This window comes from Perognathus longimembris, chromosome 14 (assembly GCF_023159225.1).
Source record: "Perognathus longimembris pacificus isolate PPM17 chromosome 14, ASM2315922v1, whole genome shotgun sequence".
Lineage (NCBI taxonomy): Eukaryota > Metazoa > Chordata > Mammalia > Rodentia > Heteromyidae > Perognathus > Perognathus longimembris.
In genome coordinates, this window is record NC_063174.1 from 32,363,775 (window position 1) to 32,391,546 (window position 27,772).

Below are 27,772 nucleotides of genomic sequence, written 5' to 3' on the forward strand. Positions count from 1 at the left end.
ATCTAAAGTGAGCCTCTCTCAGTTCTTCCTCTATATCTATGTGTTAGTATCTGGCTTTCTCTTCAAATTATAAACTTGGTAAGATAAAGATAATTCTATTTTGTTCATCCATGTAGGTGTCAGCCCCTAGCTTTATTCCTAGCACATATCAAATTATCCAGCATAAGGAGGTATGTTCTAGCCAGGCCCCAGTGGCTCACACCTATAATCCTACCTACTCAGGAAGCAGAGATATAAGGAGCCTGATTTAAAGTCATCCCAGGCAAGAAAGTCCAAAAGACTCTTATCTCCAATTAAGCAACAAAAAAACCTGGAAGTGGGGAAGTGTGGTTCAAGTGCTACAACACTAGTCTTGAGCAAAAATAGCTCAAGGACAGCACCTAGGCCCTGAGTTCAAACCCCAGTGCTGGCGTGCACATACTCTAAAGAGTGTTCTATTCATTCATCTACACTTTAGGATACTGTGTGGAATAACTTATATAGTATTAAGCTATGATTTCTTAGAATGATCTTCCTACATACAAGTGTGCCATTTACAAAGTCCTAGGGACTGAGCATTGGCAGTCTCAATCAGAGGACTATTTTTTTCTTGAGTATTCAGTTGGAGTTTTGTTATCATGTTCCATAAATCATGATATTTTCATTCTATAGTGAATCTATAAATCATTCACCAATTAGGTTTGCCTCTATGCTTTGACTGATTAAGAAACTCAGAGCCAAATCTGTAGACCTAAACCATGCCACCTCTTGCCAGTACCTGAATAGGCTCTCCTGATTTGTACTTGACAGTCTAACCTTGTTTCCATTTCATCTAATCAACCCACCTCCATTTCCCCTCTGTTTCTTACTAATCATTCTAACGTAGTTAAAAATCACTTTCTAGACTTGCTGGAGCTATTCAAGGCCAAAGAAATAAAGAATGAACATAACTTATTCAAGAAAAAGAGAAGCTATCTTGTGGCAAGTTGTGTTTCAGGAATTTAATAAATGACCTATCTTCCTTGCTTGAAAGAAAGAAAAAAAAGTCAAAGAGAAAAAGAGATGAGCAAGTCTGGACACATGGCAGCAGGGGGTTTCCAACAGCTCTGGGAGACCAGGTGTGTGTGTGTGTGTGTGTGTGCGCACGCGCATGTGCGCGTGCACACGCGCATGCATGTGTGTATATGGATGTGGATGTGTGTGTGAATGTGTATATATGTGTTTCATCACCCTCTCTGTAGACAGATCCCAAAGAGAAAAAACTCTTCCTGAGCACTGCACACTGTTCCTGCTCCCAAATTTACCAATCAAATAATTCTTCCTATTCCCCAGGGGTTAGTCAGGCCAAGATCATTAACACTGAGCAATGCCTTTGTCATGAACACATGGACGTATTGTAACATTTATGTCCACTAGGAAGTATTTCACAGCATAAAGTTACTACATTGGTTGCCTATTGTTACTATTACAAATGACATCACATTTATTATCTTATCCTTCTGAAGGTCAGAAACCCAAAATGGTGTCTCACTAGATTAAAAGCAACAGTGTTCCTACAGACTCTAGGGAAGAAGCCATACCTGGCCTTTTCCTGTTGCCTGCATTCCTTGGCTCCTGGCCTGCTTCTCATTTTCCAACTTCTTTTTTTTTTTTGGCCAGTCCTGGGCCTTGGACTCAGGGCCTGAGCACTGTCCCTGGCTTCTTCCCGCTCAAGGCTAGCACTCTGCCACTTGAGCCACAGCGCCACTTCTGGCCATTTTCTGTATATGTGGTGCTGGGGAATCGAACCTAGGGCCTCGTGTATCCGAGGCAGGCACTCTTGCTACTAGGCTATATCCCCAGCCCTCATTTTCCAACTTCTGCATCTGCTCTGATATATCCTTCTCTGATCCTTCTTCATTCTCTTATAAAGAACTTTGTGATTACATGGACCTACCACGTAATCCAACATAATCTTCCCAACTCAAAATCCTTAACTAACCACACCAGTAGCATCCTTTTTGTGCAGTTAAGATGTCTTTGAGGGGCTGGGGATATGGCCTAGTGGCAAGAGAGCTTGCCTCCCATACGTGAAGTCCTAGGTTCGATTCCCCAGCACCACGTATACAGAAAACGGCCAGAAGGGGCGCTGTGGCTCAAGTGGTAGAGTGCTAGCCTTGAACAAAAAGAGAAGCCAGGGACAGTGCTCAGGCCCTGAGTCCAAGGCCCAGGACTGGCAAAAAAAAAAAAAAAGATATCTTTGAGGATCATTCTCTCACCTACCACAGTTACACTAAATAATTAAGAACCTATGGGTATGCCAGGTATGAATTTGAGATGGATTTAAATTGAAAACAAACTATCTTCAGTTTCAAATAACATCCAGTTTATGAATTCAAATACTTTAGTCCAAAGGCATGCTACAAAGTACATTTTCAATACAGAGAAGTAGCCTGGGGATATTTCTCAATACCGATTTGAGTCCTAAAACTATCATCATTGCTTCCTGATCCAAACCCTCCAGCATGCCTTGTAACTAAGGTTCTTTTTAAAAATTCCTCCTACCTAGAACTCATATCCTCTGTTCTTCCTCAGACTCTGCCCCTCCTCTCCCACTCCCAGCCATTTCTCCACCTCTTCCCTTAACTCCCCAACATTCGTCCAACATGCAAGAGCATCAGAACAGACACATGATGAGCTATGAAGCATCTCTAAGAACAGGAACATGATGCAGAGAACGTCAAATTAAACAAAGAAATGAGAAAATTCCCCAGAACATTTTAGGAAGGCAATTGGAGCCAGGCTTTAGTGACTCACTCTGCTAATCCTAACTACTCAAGAGACTGAGCTCTGAGGATCCTGGTTCAAAGCCAGCCAGGGCAGGAAAGACTGAAACTCTTATCCCTGATTAACCACCAAAATGCCAGAATTAGAACTATGGCTCAAGTGGCAGAGCACTAGCCTTGAGCAAAAAAAGCTCAGGGACAAGCCAGGTGCCTATAATCCTAGCTACTCAGGAGGCTGACATCTGAGGATCACATTTCAAAGCCAGCCAGGCAGAATTTCAGTAAGACTTTTATCTCCAATAAACTACTGAGCAAAAGCTGGAAGTGGTGCTGTGGCTCAAGTGGTAGAGTGCTAGCCTTGAGCAAAAGAAGCTCGGGGACAACACCTTGACCCTGAATTCAGCCCCAGGACTTGCAACCAAAAAAAAAAGGTGGTGGGGCGATTTGACTTGATTTTTAAACTATTTCTAGCCTTCCTTCTAATTCTAGGTACATAGATATAGATATACATTGTTTACTATACATAATATGGACATTGTTTATTATATATTATACATTATAATATCTATTTATACTCTAGTACATATTTTATAACACATAATACATTGGATAATATGCACAATTGTAATATATAATTATTTTATATATCCTATGATAGATACTGTATCTATATTCATCTTGTCTTCCCTTACTTTGCTATAAACTCTAAAAAAGTCAAGACATCAGCCATTCTCAAGGTAAATGTCCTTCAGAACCAGGGTCCTGCCGTGCAAGGGTCATGTTTACTACTCCTGGGCCTTGGGCTGTCGCTCTTCCCCTCATGCTGGTTTATAAATCCCCACCTACTAAAAGTACATTTCCCCAAAATACTTAAGAGCATTGCTAGGTAATGCTTTAAATCATTTCTTTAGCACCTTCTTTCATTCTGCTCTTTTTTTCATCTTTCTTGCCATCCTCCTCCATCCTCCAGCCATTTCTATTCTTAGGCGGGTCAGCACTTATTGATTTGTAAGGTTACTCCCTTCTCACTGTTTCAGAGATGATGCAGAAAACAACCAGCTACAAATGCCAGAACTAAAAGAGAAAACTGTTTTGCTGACAGCTGAAATGTCAGCCAACGTTGACAGTTACAAAACAGTTTGGATTTGTCTCAAGAGATGGGGATAATGGTCATTTGCTCTATTTTGTTTTTCTTTTGAATTTGGAACATAATTAGCAGACGTGCTCTCTAGTTGTCTCTGTGCAGAGGCACACCTGATCTAGCCCCACCCCCTGTGGCAGGCATGGGCAGCATGGTAGCTGGAGTGATGACAGAGTCAGCCCCTTGCAGAGGCTGCCCATCAAGGGCTTGAGCTACCCCCCTCCATCCCTAAGGTTGATTATGTCAATGGCTCTCTTAGATCTCACAAGACTGGATCAGAGTAGACTCAGCTGCCAGTCCTGGAAACTAGCCCTGCAGTCTATCACCGTCTTTCTTGGAATGGGCCCAGGTCATGGCTCAATGGCCTTCTTTGTTTTCTAGAATTGATCACTTCCAATTCACTAACCGTGTCTCCTGGCATTCACACAGAATGTATCATCAGCACCTTCTGCTTCGCTTTCCACTATTAGGGAAGCTGCAAGACCTCACCCTCCCCTGCTACCTACCAGATGTTCCTGGATCCCAAGGAAAGCCTGATCCATCCACTACAATCCCTCTTGAAGCAATCCCCTCCCCCAGGCTGCAAGAGGACCTTTAAGCTACCCATTTATTCAATGTATGCCCACTAAAGGACACCCATGGCCAGCAAGCCACCATGCTGGGCCCGAGAGGTTTGCCTGTGAGGAGTTCTCAGTCCAGCTGGGAATTAACAACTGGTAGAGTATGTCAGTGTGTGGGGAATAAGAAAACAGAATAGATGAAGAGATGGAAGAGAAAGGCAGGATAGCAGTTAGCAGAGCCACAGAGGAGAAAAAAGATGAGAAGATAAAGTCACTGACTTGACTAGCTGTTCCTCAAACCAAGACCCCACAGGCACTCATGGAGAACAGGTAGGCCTGTGTTCAGAGCAGGGACTAATACTTGTCCAGAAGTGCATTTTTAAAAATTAGGTCATTGAAAGGGGGAGGGGGGAGGGGGCATGAGGGACAAGGTAACAAACAGTACAAGAAATGTATCCAATGCCTAACGTATGAAACTGTAACCTCTCTGTACATCAGTTTTATAATAAAAACTTAAAAAATAAAATAAAATAAAAATTAGGTCATAGACTTCAGAAAGAGATACAGAAGCCCCTCCGCTTCCTCCAGAATAGGCCTCATTGGGTTTTAATAGACACCGAAGTACCAGGTACAATCTACTGAACAACTTGGAAAGCAGCAATTCCCACAGTGTCCTTACTCCACTGCTTACCTCCCTCCCACTACCAGTGCCCTCAGACGGTGAAATCAATATCCCAGCCATGACCCAAGGGAGAAAGACACTCCAAGTCCCAAGAGGACTTGTTTATCATTTTATCTCCTTCCTCTTTGTTAGCCAAAGCCCTTTACCATTCCTTAAATCCCCACAGGAGAAACCAACAACTCCCTATGGAGGGTGCCCCATAGGAGATCATTGTAACTCCCTGCAGAGCTCAGACTGGGAACACACACACACACACACACACACACACACACACACACACACACACACACACACGTCATCTCTTTTATTTCTCCAGACCAGTGAGAATGAGTATAAGTAAGCACTGTCTCTGTGCCCAGATCCAATGTCCTTCTGCATTTCTTCCATGGAATGCACTGCCCGCTCCTGTGTATCCATGTCAACTACCTGAGGGACTCAAAGAGGCCACATTGGCAGCAGGTGAGAGCAGAATAGAGTTGGTGATCTGAAGATAAGTAGGAGCTTGTTAGAAATGTAGATTCCTACCAGATGTGGTGGAACACACCTGGAATTCCAGCACTTGGGAGAGTCAGATAGTGAGACCCTGAAATCCAAACCGGCCTAGGCTACAAAGTAAGAGTGCATCAAAGAAGAAAGAAAGAGAGAAAGAAAGAAAGAAAGAAAGAAAGAAAGAAAGAAAGAAAGAAAGAAAGAAAGAAAGAAAGAAAGAAAGAAAGAAAGAAAGAAAGAAAGAAAGAAAGAAAGAAAGAAAGAATGGAAGGAAGGAAGGAAGAAGGAAGGAAGGAAGGAAGGAAGGAAGGAAGAAAGGAGGGAGGGGCAGAGGGAGGGAGGGAGGGAAGACACTAACACACACAAAAGAGAGAAGAAAGAGGGAGGAAGGGAAGGAGGGAGGGACGGAGGGAGGGAGGGACAAATAAAAGAAAAGATAGGGAATAGAAAGGGGGAAATCAAGGAAAAAGTTAATATAGTATTCTTGGGCTTCATCAAGACCAACAGAATCAAATCTGCTCATAAGCATCCCCCCCACCCCGCCCAGTCCTTCCTCAGCCTCAGAGCCAACATGCTTCTGATGTATGTATATCTCTGGTGCAGCAGGGAATGAAAAGAGCTACAGCCCTGCTCTTTCACCCATCTCATATTCAACTGAAGGGCCACCTCTGAATGTGCTATCTTTCCTATCCTTGTGTTGGAGCCATATCTCGGGGTTGTAAGAAGTGGTCCCTGCATTGACTCCACCAAGAATACCTCCTCCACCAATGCCAGAAAGACACACTGTGTCATTGTGGGCAAGACATTTGTAATTCACCCTGGTCCCTTGTGACTTCATTCCTCGTCCTCTTCGCCTGTAGCCCATCTCCAGGGTCCCTAACCCCTGTACTGTATACCCCTTGGCAGTGGATCAGTTAGTCCCTAAAAACCTGTGGTCGAAATGATTCTTTTACTCTTTATCTACTTTAGGAATCTCTAAAGTAGGCCAAATGCCTTGTTCATGGCTCAAGGCCAGCCCAGGCATAAAAGTCCATGAGACTTTTATCTGCAATTAACCACCAGAAAGCCTGAAGTGGTGCTGTGGCTCAAAGTGGTAGAGCACTAACCTTGAGCTGAAGGAACAGTGCCCAGAGTTCAAGCCCCACGACTCTCTCTCTCTCTCTCTCTCTCTCTCTCACACACACACACACACACACACACACACACACACACACACACAAATTAATGCTTGAAGAGGAGAAAAACAGGCAAAAAGCTATGCATGATAGAGGCCAAAACTATAGTGAGGACAGTGGCTATGCTATTGTGGCCTTCCTGGCCATACCATTCTTCTCAAAGGACAGAGGTAGTATATGAGTACAACCAGAAAATAACAGACCAGGAAAAAGCTGCAAGAATCACTATTGCTCTCTCTTCATCTAGTTCATCATCCATGACCTGTCACTCAAGAGCCACCTTATACATTTTGAGGTTTTTTTTTTTCCTATAGATGAGCCTATAGGTTCACTGGCCACACCTTGGAGTTTAAGCATCTTCCAAACTGGGTTGGGTTTTCCCAGTTGTTGGGTCATAAATCAAAACTGAGGGGTATACTGTGAGGCCCACATCATTGAGTTCTCTAGGAACTCAAAGCCTGGGATTACTGACCCACCAACCCACTAGCCCAAGGGTCTACCCATTGCATGTGGCATCTTTCTGGCTCTGAGTGACAATGGTGACAGCGCCACCACAGTCTCTGATATGAAAACATCACACACCCCTGAAGTCTTTTTTTTTTTTTTTTTTTTGGCCAGTCCTGGGCCTTGGACTCAGGGCCTGAGCACTGTCCCTGGCTTCTTCCCGCTCAAGGCTAGCACTCTGCCACTTGAGCCACAGCACCACTTCTAGCCATTTTCTGTATATGTGGTGCTGGGGAATCGAACCTAGGGCCTCGTGTATCCGAGGCAGGCACTCTTGCCACTAGGCTATATCCCCAGCCCTGAAGTCTTTTGCTTCTCCTTGATAGGACCCACTAGCCAGGACAGGCTAGCCAGCATCTATACTGCATCTCTGAAACTGTGTGTGCGTGTGCGTGTGTGTGTGTGTGTGTGTGTAAATGGTTTGAGAAAAAGCAATCAGGAAAATCGTGTGAACACGTCATAAAACTGGTAGATGTCACCATATACAAATTCTGAGTTTATACTAACAATAGAGTTATAAGGCAAAGATGCTTCCTAGTATACTTTTACTGGAAGAGAACTCGTTATGGAAATAAATGGCAGTACTGAGGTGCCTTGCGCTTGTCAGGCAGATATTCTACCACTTGAGCCATGTCCCCAACCCAAACTCCTATTTCTTATCTCAAAAGATAATAACTATGTTGGACATATTACTAGCTGAAGATAAAGAAAATAACAAAAAACATAAATATGTAAAATTTCAGAACTGAATAACAAAAAGACAGAAGAGTGAATACAATCATGCACAAAGTACAAACCACAAAATTTGCTTAATGATTTCATAATACTTTAGAAAAGAAGCTACTGAGAGCAGAAACACACACACACATACACACACACACTATATATTCACTTGGCTGGTTTGCCTCACTTTGCTTAGACATTGTCAATGAAGAGCTATATTTGAAACCAATTTCCTACTGTTGTCTCCTATAGCTCACAGACTTCCTTCAGTTTGCAACTAATCTACTTTGGCAGACTCAGGCATTCTCAAATGCATCATATTTCCTTGGTACTTTCAAAAAGCAAGTGTAGGGAGAACATTAGTGGTTCATCATAATTCTCTGAAAAAGATAGGTCACTCTGCTAATACACCATGTATAAACCTAACTGCAGCAGACTTACTCATTACACATTCTCCCCGTAAATCATAATTTTGGTCCTATAAATCAAAATATATCTGGACAAGCCTGCCACAAAACTTCAGGGAGTGAACCTAAGAAAATTAACAGGAGCTGGGAATGTGGCTTAGTGTTAGAGTGCTTGCTAGCATACATCAAGCCTTGGGTTCAATTCCTCAGTACCATATAAGCAGAAAATGCCAGAAATAGCACTGTGACTCGAGTGGTAGAGTGCTAGCCTTGAGCAAAAGAGGTTCAGGGACAGTTCAAGCCCCAGGATTGGCAAGGTAGGTAGGTAGGTAGATAGATAGATAGATAGATAGATAGATAGATAGATAGATAGATAGATAGATAGATAGATAGATAGATAAAATTTTAAGTAATAAGAGGTAACTCCGATGACATTTAAGCCAATCTATACATAACGATAATAATCGATCCTATCCACAATGCTTGAACACCCAGATGTTCTTCCTGATTGACTTATATGACCACAGTAACTAAGTATGAGCAAAATAAAGTTTTCTATACATATTTTTACATTGCAATAGAGTATTTTTTCCTACCTCCTAGGAATTATACCCTCAATATGTTACTGCATTCCTACTTATTCTTTAAAAGATCCCATAATAAGGACACTCTAACTGGTAAGGACCACTCTCTGATTATTGAGTGGTTAGTCTGTTTCCAGTTAGTGTCTATTATAAACACTTTGGTGATGAATATTCTTGTATGTATATGTCATACTATATTCATATTTTATGTACATATTATACATATTATTTGCAGTGATCCACCAAAGTTACAGACTGAAAGCAGGTGAACTGTAGAAACAATGGTACTAAAGGTGTTCTAAGCACAGCCCTTCATTGTCAATGTCTAGGCTGCGTGAAATAAACTAGCCAAGTAAATATTTAGCATGTGCGTTTCTCCTCTCAGTAACTTCTTTTCTAAAGTGTTACAAGATCATTTGGAAAACAGCAAGCGATTTTTTTGTTGTTGTTGCTTTCTACATGTCTACACAAGGCCTGATCAGGTCTTAGAATGCACTGTAGAGAAGAATACCAAGCTAGAGGTGAAAACTGTTTCATGTTCAGGCTTTTAATCCATATTGCTAAGTGTCTTTCCAGAAGGCCTGAGCAAATTTACATTTCCTCCAGCAGCATGAACCCACAGCTCAGTGCATTAGGTAGCAAGCTCTTTACCATTGCCAGTTTGACAAGCCAAAATTGTATCTTTCCTTAATTGGAAATGTTTTGACCTCAATATTCATTGGTCCTTTGTAGAGATTTCTTTGTATAATTCCTATGTTCTTTCTTTTGAAGTCAGTATATTATATTTATATATACTGTATAATATATTATATCATATTATTGATTAAACAGTCTGCATACATATGAATGGTAATCATCTTCTTTGACCTTTATTGTGACAAGTTTATCTACAACATAAATCTTGCTTTTTTGTTGAATTTATTAAGTCTTTTTCTTTATGGTTTTCTCCCTTGACTTTTTATCATTTATGCATAGTATAGGTACTCTATCTGACTGTCTCCCGGTGAAACTACACTTCTTTTGATATAGAATTTTCTGCTACTGCTCATGATGGGCAGAGCCCATTCAAGTTATAGTCCTTCTGGCCCCCAGCCATCAGTGACCACTAGGGTTGCAGCCTGGTAGCAGGCAACTCTTAGTGTCACAGCTCAGCAGCAAACAATGCCTACCAGTGTTATAGTTCCAGTGCCAGCCTTCTTGGCTTCTAGCCTTCTTCTTGGTAGTCATTGTACAAATCACTCAACAAATGAAGTTCAAGACAATGGAGGATGAATGCAAAGAACTTATTCAAAGAAGTATCTTCATCAAGGCTACTGCTGCTCTGTCTATGTGTCTGGTCTCCCTGTCTATTGTGTCCATTTTTCTCTATCTCATTCTGGCTCTGGCTCTAGAGGTTTGTATACCCTGAGCTATGCTCTGATTGGTCACCCCTATACAAATAAGGTATAGGACAATGGACTATTCAAAGAAGATTGGCTGAGATACTGTGACTATATATACCTGAAAATGTATTTCTCAATTTAGGTCTGTTTCCTTTGTGCACACACACACACATGCACACACACACACACACACACACACACACACACACACACCTAATATTATAAGAAACTAGAAAGGAGGGAGGTAGAATATTTTACTCTCTATACCTGGTATTTTTTTTCACTCTTGCATTTTCCATAGTCTGGTCTCAGGTCACCAAGCTAGCAATGTCTCCCATTTCAAGATATTCCTGAGGAATCAAACCCAGGGCTTCCCGGTAGACAAGCACTTTATCACTAAGCCACTTTCCCAGCCCATGACCTTTTAGCTTAACAAAATTTACTCTTTCACTTTAGCAGAGCTTTATAGCATATACATGTGTTAACATACATAGCTTAAGTCATTCTTGATTTCATTCTTAGGTGTCCTTACCAATTTAAGTTCCTATGGCTATGATAATCACTTGTTAGTGACAACTCAAAAATCTGTTGAAGTTCAACTTATAAAATTAGAAGATCTGACCTCCTTCCAACATTGAGAGCTTCTACCACAGAACATTTTTCTTCTTTTATGTCATTGAACAAAGCATAGTGCTTTTATTTTTTTCCAAGAAGTTCTTTACACATTCCAAGACACTTTATAGATTTTGTTGTCATTCTGAAAATGATATTTGCCATATTTTTATCTTGTTATAGCTTGGGTCCTGATAGAAATTTTTATGAATCTAGTAATTCTTTTGACCCTCTTACCAGGAATGTTCCAGTCCACATTTATCATCACCGAGGGCTGTTCCTCAAGGCTGTCCCTGCCCTGGTATCTGACATGATCAAAGGAATTAATGCCTGTGCTACATCTTACACATTTTGAGTTTTTTCCTATAAGCTATCTCATCTGTGAGCCACATAACCTCTAGAGTGGATGGGATATCAGAGTTACTACGAGTGAACTCTAGATGAGTGAACTCAAGTTTGGGGTTGAATCACTTGCTAAAATCATAGTCTTTCATGCTTTTCTGCCACAGAAAAGAGGAGGCTACAAAACTAGGAAAGCTATGTTTTCAACAAGCTCTTCTTGATGACTGCTACAAGAATTTAGATCATGAATCAAAGTCAAGACTTACATGAAAACTATCTGCCTCGGGTAAGGTATGGTGGTAAAAGCTACTCAGGAGGCAGAGGTTGGGAGGATTGCAATTTGAGGCCAACCTAGGGAGAAAGGTAGCAAAAATCCCATCTCATCCAACAAACCAGGCATGATGGCATGTACCTATAATCCCAGCTGTGCAAGGTGTATTGGAGAAAAGATCATGATCCAAGGCAAAAACACAAGACCTTATTTGAACTATAACACAAGCTAAATGGACTGGGGCCATGACTCAAGTAGTAGAGCACTTGCCTAGCCAGTGTAAGGCTCTGAGTTCAAATCCCAGTATTTACTCCCCCTCAGAAAAGTCTGCCTCAGAATCAGTTATTTCCTCCACCATAATCTAATAACAACTAAATTAAACTGAGTTTCCAGCAATGTATGATCTGATTGAAGGAGCACTTGCTCTATTCAGGAGAATCTTAGCACTAAAAGCACACTCTGGTTTGTAAGCCATGGCTCCATGTACAGATTTCACTTCTCCCCAGCACCTTATCTCAAGCTTGTCCCAGTTACAGCCCTGCTACTAGAGGACCCTCAGGATACCTGAGCAGTACTCCTGCCCCGCTGGCCTCCTTGAGGCTTGTGAATGCTGCCTAGAAAAGGGGAGAGTGGCCATGAGCATAGATGCCACCCTGAAGAGTCATTCATCCAAATGGACCCATTTATTGAGGACGAATATACAGACTTAAGACAAGGAAGCCCTTAGCTCCTCCAGGAGCCTGTTTGGGTTTCTCCCCCATCTTTGTTCTATAGAACCTGGGCCGGATGCCAGCACATTAATTACAGACTTCCCTGAGCAACGTTTATTTCACACACACACACACACACACACACACACACACACACACACACACACACACACACAGAGCTGCTCCTATCACAAGAGGAAACCTCCCTAAGGAAGGAAATGAGTGTGGGGGGATGGGTGAGAAGTAGCCAGAGCAGCATTTAGGGGAACACAAGCCCAGGAAGGCCAAAAACCCCAGGAAGAAGGAAGTCACCACTGTTCAGTTAGGAAAAGACAGCATTTGTTTCTAGTTACCATACTACCATGCTCTCTGACTCATTTTGATTTGAAGAAAATTTAACTCTGCCCCTTAATCACACACACACACACACACACACACACACACTCACACACAGAGTTGTGAGGCTCAAAGCAAGTGTTGAACACAGCCAAGCAGCGTCTGGGAATGGCTTCTGGAGCGAGCAGGAGTCGGGTGGTGGCTAGGAGGGAATGGAGGAGGGAGAGGAAGAGTGTTAATGTCCCAGACAAAATCTTCCCAAACACAGGGAAGGCAGGAGAGCCAGGATGAGGTCAGGTCTCATGGAAAGGCAGTCGTACAAACTGCTGATCTCCAGACCCCAAAAGGAGGCTCAGAATTGTGACTTCTCACTTAAGTACTCCATCCCTCAGCGTTCTCTACACAGAGGCAACCTGTCGTGCGTGACAGCTGCCTGTGACTTTTGAACACCTTTTATTAGAGTGAGCACAGCTAGAAACAGAGGTCTCTGGACAGTTGCCAACATCTCACCAAAGCATGCGCATTTAAAAAAAAAAATTAGATATAAGGTCAGATGTCCTTTCAGTGCCATGCTGGGCAGTGCCTAACAGGTACCTCTCCCTGGGACCCAGGTCCACTCATCACTTGGAGGAAGGTAAATGTGTTTTATTCTGCTATTAACTAAATGCTTAGACATTGCACAGTTACATGTTTGCTCCTAAGTCTTGTTGGGAAGAGATGCAAATGCTTCCTATTTATTAGAAAAGGGCATTATCAAAAGTTCTTTTTTCATCGTTCAGTAACCACCATGTTTGTTTGTGGAGACATAGCCTTGGCTGGCTTCAAATTTGGCTATCTTCAACCTCTCCAGCACTGGAACTACAGGCGTGTACCACCACACCCTGTGCCATTTTCCACTCTGCCCATGCTACTTGTTTAAGCACATAGCTCCTCAAAAGGCTCTTTAGACAAGATTTACCATCTTATTGATTCACTTACTAATGAGCTAATAAATCTTTGAAATGTGCTCCATTCTGTATTTTCATGAGAGCCATGTTCTCAATTTCCCTAAAATTCTATAGCTTGCTGTATCTAAAATCTAGTGTTTCTTACTCCAAAGCAGAACCTGTGGTATCCTCCACTCCCCACAGCCGGAGCCTGCATCCTACCCACCAGAGAGAGTGCATTCAATACCCGTGGCATGGACAGCCAGCCATATATGAGGGGCCTTGGGGTTTCCCCCTCAATCATCTGGCATTTCCGCCTGTAGTGTTCACCATATCTTCATCATGCTGATTCCAAAACACTGCTCTTGACAGTTGAGACAGCCCAGCTCTCAATAGGGAAGGGCTCTGAACCAGGTTCCTGTTACATGGGTGGCCTGGAGGATGGCCTGGATTGGCATCAATATTCAGTATGACCAACAGTGCTTCGTCTAGGTTTGCAAATGACACACTGCTTTGTGACATGACTGAAATCCTGAGGGAAGGGACTGAAATCCTGAGAAGGCCTAAGGTTCTGGCTAGGATATTTTCTTTCTTGATCAAGCTAGTGGATCCTAAGAGACTATAACTTAGACTTCACTACTATCTCATGCTACCAAATAGGATTCACCACTCCAATTGACTCCAAGAAAAAAACACAAGGAAGCAGGGCACTTCATGGGTGGGAGGAAGGATGCTTTCACTTTACAGAATAAACAGGTCACTGACAATGCTTCACACTTTATTGAGAGAACCATCTGAGCTATTAGCAGGTCATTTGACCTACTCTCTTTAAAACCTCCTCAGGTTCAGAAAACAAGTCTAATAGTTCCCAGAATAGACAGGGATCTGGGACGGGTGCCTGCCCGCTGTCTGCCAGGCAGTTGCACTGCTGCTGGTCTTCTCAGCAGTGTCTCCCCAGGGAGTGGGAGCAGATGGGGTCTACCCTGGCTGACTTTGAACCTCAACCCTCAGACTCATGCCTACAATCCTACCTATTCAGGTAGCTGAGATCTGAGGGTTGAGGTTCAAAGCCAGTCAAAGCAGACAAATTCAAGAGACTCCTATTACCAATGAACCAGCAAAAAGAACTGGAACAGGAGGTGTAGCTCAAAGGGTAGAACACCAACTGTGAGTGAAAAGGCTAGCAAGAGCACAAGGCCAGTTCAACTCCCAGTACTAGCACCAAAAACTAAAACAAAAAACAAAAAACAAAAAAAAAATAAAAACAGGAAATAAAAACCTAAGAATGAAAATTTGCTATTTTCAAGAAAATGGATAAAACTGGAGCTGTTAAGAAATTCATCATGGCTGAATACCAATGTCTCATGCCTATAATTCTAGCTACTCAGGAGGCTGAGATCTGAAAATCACAGTTCCACACCAGCCCGGGAAGTAAAAGTCCATGAGACTTTTATCTCCAATTAACCCACAAAAGCTAAAAGTGGAGCTGTCATTCAAGTGGTAGAGCACTAGCCTTGAGCAGAAAAGCTCAGGGGCTCTTACCTTCACTAAATTACCCCCCAAAAAAGTAAAGTTGTAACTCAATGGTAGAGTGCTAGCCTTGAGCAAAAGAAGTTCATGGATAGTGATTAGGCCCTTAGTCTAAGCCCTAGGTCAGGCACACAAAAAATAAATAAATAATAAAAATATGGGCTGGGAATATGGCTTAGTGGTAGAGTGCTTGCCTAGCCTGCATGAAGCCCTGGGCTCAATTCCTCTATACCACATAAACAGGAAAAGCCAGAAGTGATGTGGTGGTAGAGTGCTAGCCTCGAACAAAAGAAACTCAGGGACAGTTCCCAGGCCCTGAGTTCAAGCCCCAGGACTGGGGAAAATAAAAAACAAAATAAAATATAAAGATATGAAAGCTAAATGGGGACTAGTTGAGGAATCATGGAAGAGTGGAAAGGATACAAGAGAGGATACTGGGGTGAATATGATCAAAATATATTGTACACATAGATGGAAATATACTGAAACTAATTATTCTGTACAATTAACATATATTAATAAGAAAAGAAAGGCCTTCTCTTTTGACCTCACAATATTCACCACTAGCATCATAGCAACAGCCCCCTTCTGGGCAGTGGTGACTCATTTTCAAGTTGAGTGGCCACGGGGTTCACCGGCTGACAAGCAACATGGCTCACAGAGCCAGAGTGGCAACACCCACAGCGTGTGACTGACTCATGGCTCTGTCTCAGGCTGTCCCTTGATGTCCTCTAGCATACAGTGGGATCCATTTATTTCCCTCCACTAGAATGGAAGAATGAAATGGCAGGGAAGAGAGAATAAAGTCACAAGCCCTGCCCCCTTCCTTTAGCATTCCTTCCAGAAGCCTGGCCCCACACACATAGGCAGAATAGACAGACACTACCAGCCAAGCTGCAAATCCAACATGGCTCCCACGCCATATCCCCTTCATCTGTGGAAATAATTTTAATTTTTTTCTTTGATTGGTTTAAGGAAAAAGAATAATTCTAAATTTCCATAGCTTAATAAAACATTCTGAATAAAGCCTGAGTTAATGAGTCCTGCCCTGTACACCCACCTCTTCAAGATTGTCTCTCCCAGGGTACACTGCATAGCACTGAGCTGTCTTTGATCAAGCTCCAGCACTGTGCGTACACAGATGCCCACACGCTCCGCCATGGCACGAGCTGTCCGGGACTAGTGCGTGCTACACTGTGCTGTGACTCTGCTTTACCTGGAAAACACTTGTCTCCATGCTTCCTGACAGAAGAAACTGTATCTGTTCTTTCAATTCTGAGCAGGTCAATGTCTGCTCTTTCCTATTCCTGCTCAATCCAGGAACTGAGCGCTTGAAGAAGGGAAGGAGGAGAGGGAAGACAGTCCATGCCTGGATTCTTGGCCCCAGCCTTAACCTTTCTTACTCACACTAGCTTCAGGCCTGGTGAAATTTCACCGGAGCCAAAGCTGCCGAGAGGAAAAGGAAAAGCAGGCTGGAAGGAATGATTGTTCCTGAGAAAACATGCCAATCCCAGCAGGCACATCATATTTGCACGGCCAGGCCATGAGGATAGCTTTGCTTCTAGCTGTTCCATACATGACCCTAGGCCTGCATGTTTTTAGAAGACTCTAAGAGGATGCTGGGAACAGCCGCCCCTGACCTACATATATTGGGCTCGCTGGAGACAGGAAATCCCATGCTGTAATGGCTGGATTTCTTCCCTTCATTCCTGATCCATGACTAAGTAGCTGATTGGTCATTAAAGCAAACATTTAGGCAAATTTCAGGACATCTGACCCAGCTAATATCTTCTGCCAGTGTATATGAAGCAGGTAGATAGATAGAAAACAAGACAAAGTTCAAGACCACACATTCACACATTCATTCCCATCACTACCCTAACTTGTGGATGTAAGAAGCATTGTTTAAAGCCCTTCCTTCCCCTGCTAGCCTTGTCACCAGGGCTCAGCACAGCTGGGTTCATCACCAGCAACACACATTTCAAAGCTCATCCGGGCAACTGCAGTCATGTTATCAACATCTGCACACATCTGGAATGAATAGATTTGAAAAATCATCCCCAGTGTCTTGGGTGGACAGTGCTTTTAAACGAGTGCTTTTCCAACATTGGTAGGAAGGGATGCTTTACAAACATGTAACCCAGGAACCTGAGAAGAAACCAGGGTGAACATCAGCACCAAATCAGCAAGCCTCCCACCGCAGACTAGAGAACTGGTGGTCACAGATTAGAGATGTGGTTTGATATTTCCTGATAGAAGGAATCTTTATAGTTTTTTAAGTCAACCAGGTGAGGGATAAAAATTCCTCACACTTTCCTTCATATTTTGTTTCCTGTTTCCAAAAAGAAATTGGATCGTTTCTGCAAATTTAAGTTTGCTCTTTCCAGTCACATGAGAATTCTATTGCTCCTGCATTCAATCTGCTCCCTTTCAGTGCAGTTGCAAGTTGAGATTTTATTTCATTCTTCAGGTGTGTGGAGTGGGTTGGGATGTCCCGGTACCACTTCTCACTTGTGGACACAAGGCTTGACACGGCAGTGAGCCTGCTGGGTAAAGCAAACCTGTGACTTTGCTCCCCCTCCCATACCCCCATGCAAGACCAAATTTATACAATTCCCACAAACAAGGCTCAAAATGATGAGGATTCAGTTGAACTAAAACAACTCTCCTGTTTTCAATCAAGTTTACCTGTTCAATGAGAAAACTTTTTAGAATACTAAGCTTTTTGTCTTTTCATTTAATTCTGTGCTTAAGAGACTATAAAATATGCAGGTGGGCTAACATTCTTTGCTTTCTGGGTTTTGTTAGTATCTCAAAGCCAGGTAATAGCAGAGAGAGTTCAACAGGTGAATTGTTTACAAACCTTTGTATCCTGAAAGGTGCTGAACCAAAAACAAAGACAAGAATCCCGTCACCAGAAATGAATCTGCACCCTCTTTCTTTCAAGAGTTTCTAGAGCCCAACAAGGATCACTGAGAAGCTTTCAGGTGCCCCAGGAACACCAAGAGGGTTCATTTTGGTTGAGAAATTTGGACTTGGCTCTGACCGTCGGCTGTCACACTGAAGCCCAGGGTTGCCTTTCATGTGGCAATCCAGCTGTCAACTCTGGTTAGCATCTACAGGGGTCAGGCATATGCTTTCCCAGCATCCCTGAGAGATTCTGGTGTGGGAAATGGAAGTGGTGAGGCCTCCTGATGGAAGCACATGTTTATGGACTCCCCTCTCCTTCTCTCCTAGTTACTGTGACGGTGGGAGGCAAGCAACACTTGCTGGGACTCTATGACACAGCAGGACAGGTATGTTTTTGTTTGTTGATTCATGGAGGGTTGGGGAAGGGGGTGAACAAGAAAGAATGGTTCCTGCGGCTAGGCATGTGGGGACTGAGAGCACAGAGGTTATTCATCCCGATCATTTGGATCCAACTTCTTAACTACATCAGTGACCACCAAAAGCACATTCCTAATGCTTTTAAGGGAAAAAAGGTATACCTAGAAAAGACAAAAGCATTCTATTACCTGCCACACTGATAGAGAGTAATTTATTCTTTGATAATCATTAATAATAAAAATAACATTTTAGCTTGCCCCCTTTTGTTGTGCCAGACTTGAGGCTTGAACTCGGGGTGTGGATACTGTCTCTGAGCTTTTTTGCTCAAGGATAGCTCTCTACTTGAGCCACAGCTCCACTACTAACATTTTGCTGATTAATTGGAGATGAGAGTCTCACAGACTTCCTGCCTAGGCTGGTTTTGAACCTTAATCCTCAGATTGCCGCCTCTGAAATAGCTGGGATTATACACTTGGGCCCCTGCACTGGACACTAAAACAACATTTTTTGCCAAAAATTTTAATTTCCTTCTACCCAAACCAAGTCCAATCCAATATTAATGGGTCTGTTTTATATCTTTTACATTGGCTCCTTTTATTTTGTGTTATTTTCCTTGCACACCCTCTCTTGGATTTGCCTAGTAAACTGCAAAAAGGGGAGGAAATGGGAGGGAAGCATTATTGGAATAAAGAAAACCCAGGATTCCAAAAACTTTGAAAAAAGTGAAGGTCACCCTCTGAGCTGACATAAATTCTCTAAGATTTTTTTCAAAATAATCTAGAGCCATCAACTTGAATGCTATGCTCAGCACTCACTAAGATAATGTGTGCTCTACTCAGGTGATGTGACCACCATGTCTTTCCCAGAATTCCTTGCATGGCTATGGAGGACTTCTACAGGAAAAGCAATTTGATGTCTGTAGCCCAATCATTTAGACAGAGTTTCTTACCACGTGTCTTGGATCATTTCTTTAGGTAAAAATCAGCAATCGTTCAGTCTATCCTAATATAGACATCTAAGTCCTTAAGAGGGAACATTGGACCTCAGTGTTAGCCACCATGGGTTTCCTGGGCTCTGTCAATAATTATGTACTCATCAAGGCCTTTTTTTTTTTTCACAAGTATCTAGAGATAGGTTGTTTTGCTCAACTTGAAATTTGGCCACTACAAAACAAGTCAATGGGATCTCTTCAAGGGTATCTGCAGATGGGACACCAAAAGCTGGCATTGCATGGTGAGGGCCGGGAGCCTGTTAAATCTAGCTCCAGACTCAAGGCTTCTGGGAGCATGCAACTTCTCATCATGGTCAAATGACTGTTTTGACCAGCTACTGTCAGGAATTAAGGAGTGGAAATGACTTCTCACTTCAGCTGCAAAACACATAAGTAGGAAAGAATGTTCCCCAGATCCACCAATGAGAAAACTAGGCTATTTCCTCTATAAGGTACTCAGTGCAGCAAGTCTCTCTGAAGGCATTCAGTCATACAGAGACAGTGCTTTGGGGACTGGTGCTGCCCACTGGAACTTAGTCACAACCACAACCATTCAGCAGGACCTCACAGCTTGAGAGCTCCTCCGTCATACTCAGATGTCATGAATAGAACCCAGTTTGCAGCATTCAGTACAGCGAGGATTCCTTTGTGGCTCTAAAACCTCTCTCTGGTTCCCTCACCATCTCCAAAGCTAAGACCCCCTCAGGGGACCCCCCTCAGGACCCCTCTCAGGACCCACAATGCCCTCAGCTCCCCTCTTCCCTAGCAACCCATAGCAACTGTTGGTTTCTGGGTTTGAATTGCCCCACAAGCAACCTTCCCCAGCCTCTACTTAAGTTCATGGTTTTGTTTTGTTTTTTAATTTTCAAAGCTCCTATAGAGTATAATTATTCTTTTCCATTTTTCTGTCTTTTTTATTTTTTTTAAATAATACTAGTCTAGGAACTAAAGCTGTAAGGCACTATACATTTTTCTTTAAATGCCAAATCAAAGAAAGCAGGGTGGCCAAACCTCTGACCCTGAAGTGATAAAATAACAGGTGGATTCTAGATGTGTCTTCAACTTAACTTTAGTGCTTTCTACCAATAACTTTGAAAATTTAGGGGTAGTCAAGGTTCATGGAAGCATAAAGCATGGGGAGAAGGAATTAGAATGTAACTATATTCTGAATCAGAATGTAACTGTCATCCTAGATACTTCAAGAAACCTAAGCAAAACTGTCTCAAAAATAACCAGCATGGGGCTGGGAATGTGGCTTAGTGGTAGAGTGCTTGCCTAGCATGCATGAAGCCCTGGGTTCATTCCTTAGTACCACATAAACAGAAAAGGCCAGAAGTGGCACTGTGGCTCAAGAAGTAGAGTGCTAGCCTAGAGCAAAAAGAAGGCAGGGACAGTGCTCAGGTCCTGAGTCCAAACCCAAGGACTGGCAAAAAATAACTAACACAACAAAGGAATGGAGGCATGGTTCATCAGTAGAGCACCTGCCTAGCAAGCCCAGGCCCTGATTTCAAACTCCAGTACCACCAAAAAAAAAAAAAAAATCTAGAGTAACTGGGAAAAATTTTTGAGGTAAGATCCAAAGGAGACTTTTCAGTAGTAAAAATTTTAAATGTTAGAATATACTGCACTAAAAAATAAGCTGCAATTTTTTTTCTAGAACAGTGGTTTTCCAACTTGAGCATACATCAGAATCATTTGCAGGGTTTATTAAAAACTCAGCCACTGGGCCCCTTCCTCCAGAGCTTCTGATTCTCCCAGTCCAGAGTCAGAAGCAAGAATCTGCATTTCTAACAGGATTCTTGGCACTGTTACTGGTCAGTGGAGATGAATTAGAAAGCAGTGTTATAAAAGACCGGCATTCCAAGTGTGACTCAGTGAGCCAGTGTGGGTGGGCCTCACCAGGGCACCTGCGAGAAATGCAGGCACCTGGGTCTAGCTGACTGAATTGGGAAATTCACTTTAAGAAGATTCCCCTGGTCCGGGCATGGTGGCTCACACTTGTAATCCTAGCTAGTCAGGAGGCTGAGATCTGAGAATCATGGTTCAAAGCCAACCTAGTAAAGAGTCTGTGAGCCTCTTATTTCTAATTGACCTACAAAAATCTGGAAGTGGAGTTGTGGCTCAAGTGATAGAGTGCTGACCTTGAACAGTAAAGCTTAGAGACTGTGCCCAGGCCCTGGGTTCAAGCCTCAGGACAGGCACAAGAAGGAGAAGGAGAAGAGGAGGAAGAAGAAAGGAGAAGAGGAGGAAAAGGAGGAGGAGACAAAGGAAAAGGAGGAAGAAGATGATGGTGGTGGTGATGATGATAATGATGATTCTCCCAGGTGAAGCATTTGGTGATTGATGTATTGTTCCCCAAATTAGAATTCAGTGGAAGAGGACCTTTACCTAAATTGATACCTATGGAGCTATAATTCAGCCAAAAAAGGCTTTGAAACAAATCCTAATTGAGAATCCTTGTCCCCAAAGTTCATTCTCAGCCCAAGTTAAGACAATGCACCCTTCCTTAATTGTATTCCATTTAATGCTGCTGAGATCACATAGCTAAGAAACATCTATGATTCAAAATTACTCTGTTGGCCAATGAGCAATGAAGAAAAGGAGAAGATCGCCAAACCAATGAATAATCCTGGAACCACAGGAAGGAAGGAAGGAAGGAAGGAAGGAAGGAAGGAAGGAAGGAAGGAAGGAAGGAAGGAAGGAAGGAAGGAAGGAAGGAAGGAAGAAAGGGAGGGAGGGAGGGAGGGAGGGAGGGAGGGAGGAAGGAAGGAAGGGAAGGAAGAAGGGAAGGAGGGAGGGATGGAGGGAGGGAGGAAAAAAGAGAGACAGAGGAGGAGGGGAAGAGAGAAAGAAAGAAAATCTCTGAATTTATCTAGAGAGTGCCATCTTACTTGAAAAATTTAAATATTCTTATAGAGCTAAACCAAAGATCAGTACCCTCATCTTTCAGCTAACAGTGGATCAAAGTCAACCAAAACAAACTCAAAAAGCAAATGCACCCTGCAAAGTAGCGTAATAGGAACTCCTCATTTCTATCCTCAACAGCAGTGCTAAATTAAACTCTTTGACCTGGTTCCCTCAACTTTGAAGTCCCAGTCTGCCTCAGACATGGCCATAGCAAGGGCAGGGTTCCAGTCTCTTCTGTACCCACACTATTCCTCCATGCATTTACTAATAACTGTTCATAATTAAATCACACTCATGCCCTGCCAACACGTGGCAGCTGCTATTAAACATCACCTCTCTCCCTAAGCCCCTGAAACAAAGTTACAGTGAATGGAGTGCATTGAAGATAGTCTTAAGATGTAAGGTTTGGCTAGTGGGGAAAATTCCAACCATTACATTAAGCAACGGAGGAAAGGATTTACCCCTCCGATCACAGCAGTCAGGCAGCAAGGCCAGTCCTCTGGCCAAATCTATTTAGGTTGTGCCAATTCCTGGTGCACAGGGGCACACACCCCTTGTCCTGTGTGATTGGAAGGGGTTTCTAGAGCTCAGATCTTTAGCTGCACAGAGTCCCCCAGCTGCCTGTGTCATGATGTGCTCTAGGCCAGCCAGTGTGTCCAGAATGTGGCAGGAGAGACCAGGCCAAGCAGGATGTGGAGTGGTGTGCCAAGGTGAGGGTGTAGTAGCAAACCCTGGGCATTTTTGCCCTGAGGAATAGCGGCTTGGAGCTGGCTTGGAGCCAAGCCCTCCCCGCTCCCCGCTAGCAACCTAGATTGCAGCAAGCCATAGCACTGAGGTGGGCTACCTCCTTCTCCAGTGGCTGAACTCTGACCTCACCCAGGCAAAAGAGACAAGAAAAGCCTGCTGGGCCTGTAGCCTTTCCGAACCAACCCCAAGACAGACAGCTCTCAAAGACCACACTGGCAAAAGAGCCACAGCGTCTCCTGGTGTCAGGAGCCAACCCAGTACCAGGTTCTCCCAGCAGGGCAAACCCCTGAGTTCCAGGCCCACTTTGCTATTGGCTGAGCCAATGGGACCATCTGAGCATAGAATCTGGCATCCATGCTCCATACATAGTTTACAGAAAACCCCAGAACAAATGCTTTGCCTTCATGAAAGCAAGTCACAAACCTTTTTATTCTAGGAGCACACAGATTGGAAGAATAAGGAAATATATGCCCATGTGGCAAGTTATTGGTCAAAGTCACTATGGGATTTAATATCACTTCTTCCCAGAGTATGCAAAATGGAGCTAAAAGGACAGCAACCCACTCATCCCACAGGAAACACTTTGGTCTCATTGTTCCTTGGTTCAGCCAGAGTTAACTTCAATCAGTCCTGGTAGCCAATTGGTATCAGCACCAGGACCTGCAGCTATCATTGGCAGGGGTAGAGGGCGAACTCTTTCCCTCCCGCATTTAAGAGCTTCCTCGAGCTAGGTCCAGTGCCTGTAATCCTAGCTACTCAAAAGGCTGGGATCTGGGGATTACAGCCCATAGCAGGTCTGGACAAGAAGTCAATGAGAATCTTATCTCCAATGAACTACTCAAAAAAAAAGCCAGAAGTAAAGTTGTGGCTCAAGTGGTAAAGCACTAGCCTGGAACAAAAGAAGCTTAGGAACAGCACCCAAGCCCTGAGTTCAAGCCCCAGGATAGTCTCTCTCTCTTTCTCTCTCTCTCTCTCTCTTTCTCTCTCTCTCTGTCTGTCTCTCTCTCTTTCTCTCTCCCTCTCTCCTCTCTCTCTCTTTCACACACACACCAAAGCTTACTAGATTCAAGACCTCCCTCCAAATAGTCTATAAATATCAACACATTTTTTCTCTTCATAACAACCCTGAGGCCAGTATATTATCATTTACATTTTACAGAAAAGGAAAGTGAGGTGGAAAGAACTTACCTAAATCACACTACAGTACCTGGCAGGATGGGGATTTGAACACAGAGAACTTGTCTCCTAGGCTCATGACTCTACACAGTGGACTAAGATTTTTCCAAAGCAAGCTTGACTTAGGGAATAAAATGAAAATGAGAGAGGTGCTGGGCGTGGGAGGAAGGACCCATGCTGTGGGAGGCGCTCTGCTTTTGTGTGGTTGGTCCCTGAGCCAGTCGTACCTGCAAGCCACATGGAAGTTTGTTAGGAATGTCATTCTCTGGCTGTCCTCCAATCGTGCTGCTGAATAAGAGTCTGTGATTTAACAAGGTCCCAGGTGATTCGCATGTACGGAAAGTCTGAGACCCACTGAAAGGTCCCCTCTTTCCCCATCACCCTTTTGTATCAACCCCTCCATGAGCCTTGAAGGCCTAACAAATCGCTCCTCTTCAAGGAGCACACGCCTGGCTTCCATGTCTGCTCCAACATTAGAAGGGGCCACAGTGACACCCCAACCCCTCACCCACCCCTCAGAGCCCTTTGACACCAACTTAACATGGAATTATCTGACCGAGTTAAACTCAGAGTCCCAGCCTCCTAGCCTCCTGCTCCAGGTTTGGGTCCTTGAGCCCCTTCCAGGCTTGATGGCATTACCCAGTGGTGACCTTCCACCAACCCAGGGAAAAGCCTTTTTTTTTTTTTTTAAGTGTTTTTTCTCTGAAGTCCTATTTAAATCATGCAGTCAGCCACCACTTGGCTTCGAAACTATGAAACTTGGTTGGGACAAGAAAAAAGAACAGTTCTCTGGGAGTTCTGACATTCGTGCCGTATCGGGGTGGATGAAGGCAGGCATGCAGCCCCTCCTGGCTTCATCTTTAGGGCAGATGGCACCTGAGAATGTGCATGGTGGACATTAATTCATCTCTAAGGCCTCTCCTAGCCTTGATATACTTTTTTTTTCCAACTCAGCCACATAAACAGCCTACATTACCAGATTAACAAAAAGTAAGAGAGCCAGTCACTGGTTGGTGGCTCACGCTTGTAGTCCTAGCTATTCAGGAGGCTGAGATCTGAAACTCATAGTTCAAATCCAGTGCAGGCATTAAAAGGCCATGAGACACTCATCTCCAATTAACCAGCAAAAAGTCAGAAGTGGAGCTCCAGCCTTGAATAAAAACTCAAGTGAGAGTGTAAGACCCGGAGTTCAAGCCCCATTACCAGCCCAAAAAGGAGAGTGGGGGCTAGGAGTCAAAGGAAACTTTACCTGTCTCCATTCACATAAGTGGAATGGTTTCAGGATTTTGCATTTTCTTTTTCTAACTTCAATAGTCATTTCTTATTTGCCTAAGGTAGTACATTTAGCATCCTTAACTCTGAGGTTACACATTCACTAAACAATCCAGCTTGTTAGTGGAGTTATGCAACAGGACTGAGATTTCCCACAGGGGAAAAAAATCCAAAATACAGAACATGGTGAGACCCAATGCAGACCCACTGAGCAACAGAGTACTGGGCTGCCTTGCTGGCAGGGTAAACAATCAAAACCAAGCCCTTCTCTCCCGTTCCCACCAACAGTCCAGCATGCCCTGGTCTTCCCAACTTTTCTATCAAGAAAGCCATAGCTATCCAATAGCTGACAGTACAGAATCAAACAGGCATGATCCTTTCAGAGTACTAGGCATTTGTCTCACCTTCCCTAGTCCTGATGTTTCTCTTGACTCTTGCTTTGAGTCTTTGAGGTTTTAAATATAGTGTCTGCTGCCATCTTGTGGTAGATTGAGCAGATGCCAGACAACTAATAAACATTTGTGGGTAACCACAATTTCTTAGATCCCTGGGAAACTCATGTGTCTACGCTGATTCCTAGAAAAGTAAATTTGAAAGATGCTTAATCTGTCACTTAAAATTCTGAGCTGCAGCAATCGTGGGTGGGGAGCTAGAGCTGGGTGCAGGCTAAACACCCTCTCCTAGCATTCTGAGTCACTGTGTGGCACTAGTCCATTATGGAACTTCTGTGAATCTTAACTTCCTATTCTGTGAAATCTGGGTGTTGATGGTGCCATCTTTCCAGATCTCAGACCACCGTCAAGAGCAACTCGTGCCTCACTTTGTTTTAATCATAGCAATGATAGTAACCAAATGTACTGTCCCCTGTTCTCAAGGGTGCTTTGATGAGCTCAGTGATATAGTGTGGTGGCCAGCCAGAGACAACCACATGTAACAGTCCAAGACACTTCCTTCCATTCACATATGTGCATGTTTGTTCACGCCTTTTTACCAATAGAGTTGGTAGAATGGCAGTGAGTGTGATGGCTCACCTATAATCCCAGCCAGGTCAACACAGTCAGTTCCAGTCTTATCTGGCCTACATAGCACAACCCTATATCAAAAATAGTTATTGGCTAGAGGCATGGTCTCAGGTGGCAGAGCGACAGCCAGTGAACAAAAGCAACAGATACTGAGTTTGAGTCCCAGTCTTAAAAGTGAAAAAAATGCAGTTAGATAAAAACATATGTAATAAAACTCATGGCATTGTTTTAAAAAATAAAAGGCACAACAATATGAACTATATACAATTAATTTATGTCTTTGAATTAAACATTAGATTGTATACATAAAGAAATCTCAGAAGCTTGGAAGGGCAATTAAGGCAGCAGTTCCTTGTCTGTAAGAGAAAAACTGTTGGAAAATACATTGGAGATGGAAACAAATGTTCCTTTCTTATCTCAGCATTTTGGCAATGCGTGCATTTGCAGTGAACACATCTGTGTTTCATAATTTTTGAAATGCAAGGAAAAGCAGTCGGGCTCCAGTAAATAAGAGGGTATGCCAGCTGTGGTTGTGATAGACTAACGTGTGTGTGAGTACGTGGGTCTGGTTGCATGTGTATACATACAATGTATACATGGGCACAGGGCACTGTCTATATATCTTTCAATGCATGTTACATGGGATATATAACTATATAGGGCGTGGGCATATATATTCATAGACACGACTTACTTTCGGCTTATTAGTGACTAAATTCTATAAACGCTTATAAAACTTCCTATTGAAGGACATAGAAAGGCCTTGGGAACAAAATGATCTGCCATTGTATTTGTTTGGCCACACTGTTTTGTTGAAGTAAATTTTGAAACAAGTCCCAAATTTTTAGCTCTAAGTCTTCATGCCACATATTTCTTTGAAGCAAACAAGTTTTTGTGTTGTATTGTCATTAGCTTACTCCACATTGTTTGGAAATCATTTCCTAAAACTGTATAAGAGAAGATGTCTTTGCTTTGGCCAGTGGCCAAATTAAATTGCAACTTGAGGAGAACTGCAGTGACTTTTATTGAATTACATGCTGTGGAATGGGGAAATTTTTCAATACATAGAAACAGAGTAAGATGGTTGTTACCAGCGGCATGGAGGGGCAGAAAATGGAGAGATTTTTTCTATGTATGAAGCTGCAGTTATGCATGAGGAATAATTTTAGAGAGCTAATGTACACAGCATGAGGACTATGGTTAATAATAAAT

General features: G+C 43.1%; 1 protein-coding gene across 1 annotated transcript in view; it reads left to right on the forward strand.

The window, feature by feature from the left end:
- Positions 1-27,772, forward strand: part of Rhoj (ras homolog family member J) — a 95,206-nt gene that overhangs the window by 51,546 nt on the left and 15,888 nt on the right. Inside the window, exon 2 of the mRNA XM_048361942.1 lies at positions 18,356-18,414. Coding sequence (XP_048217899.1) covers positions 18,356-18,414 — 59 coding nt within the window. The remainder of the gene's footprint in view (positions 1-18,355; positions 18,415-27,772) is intronic.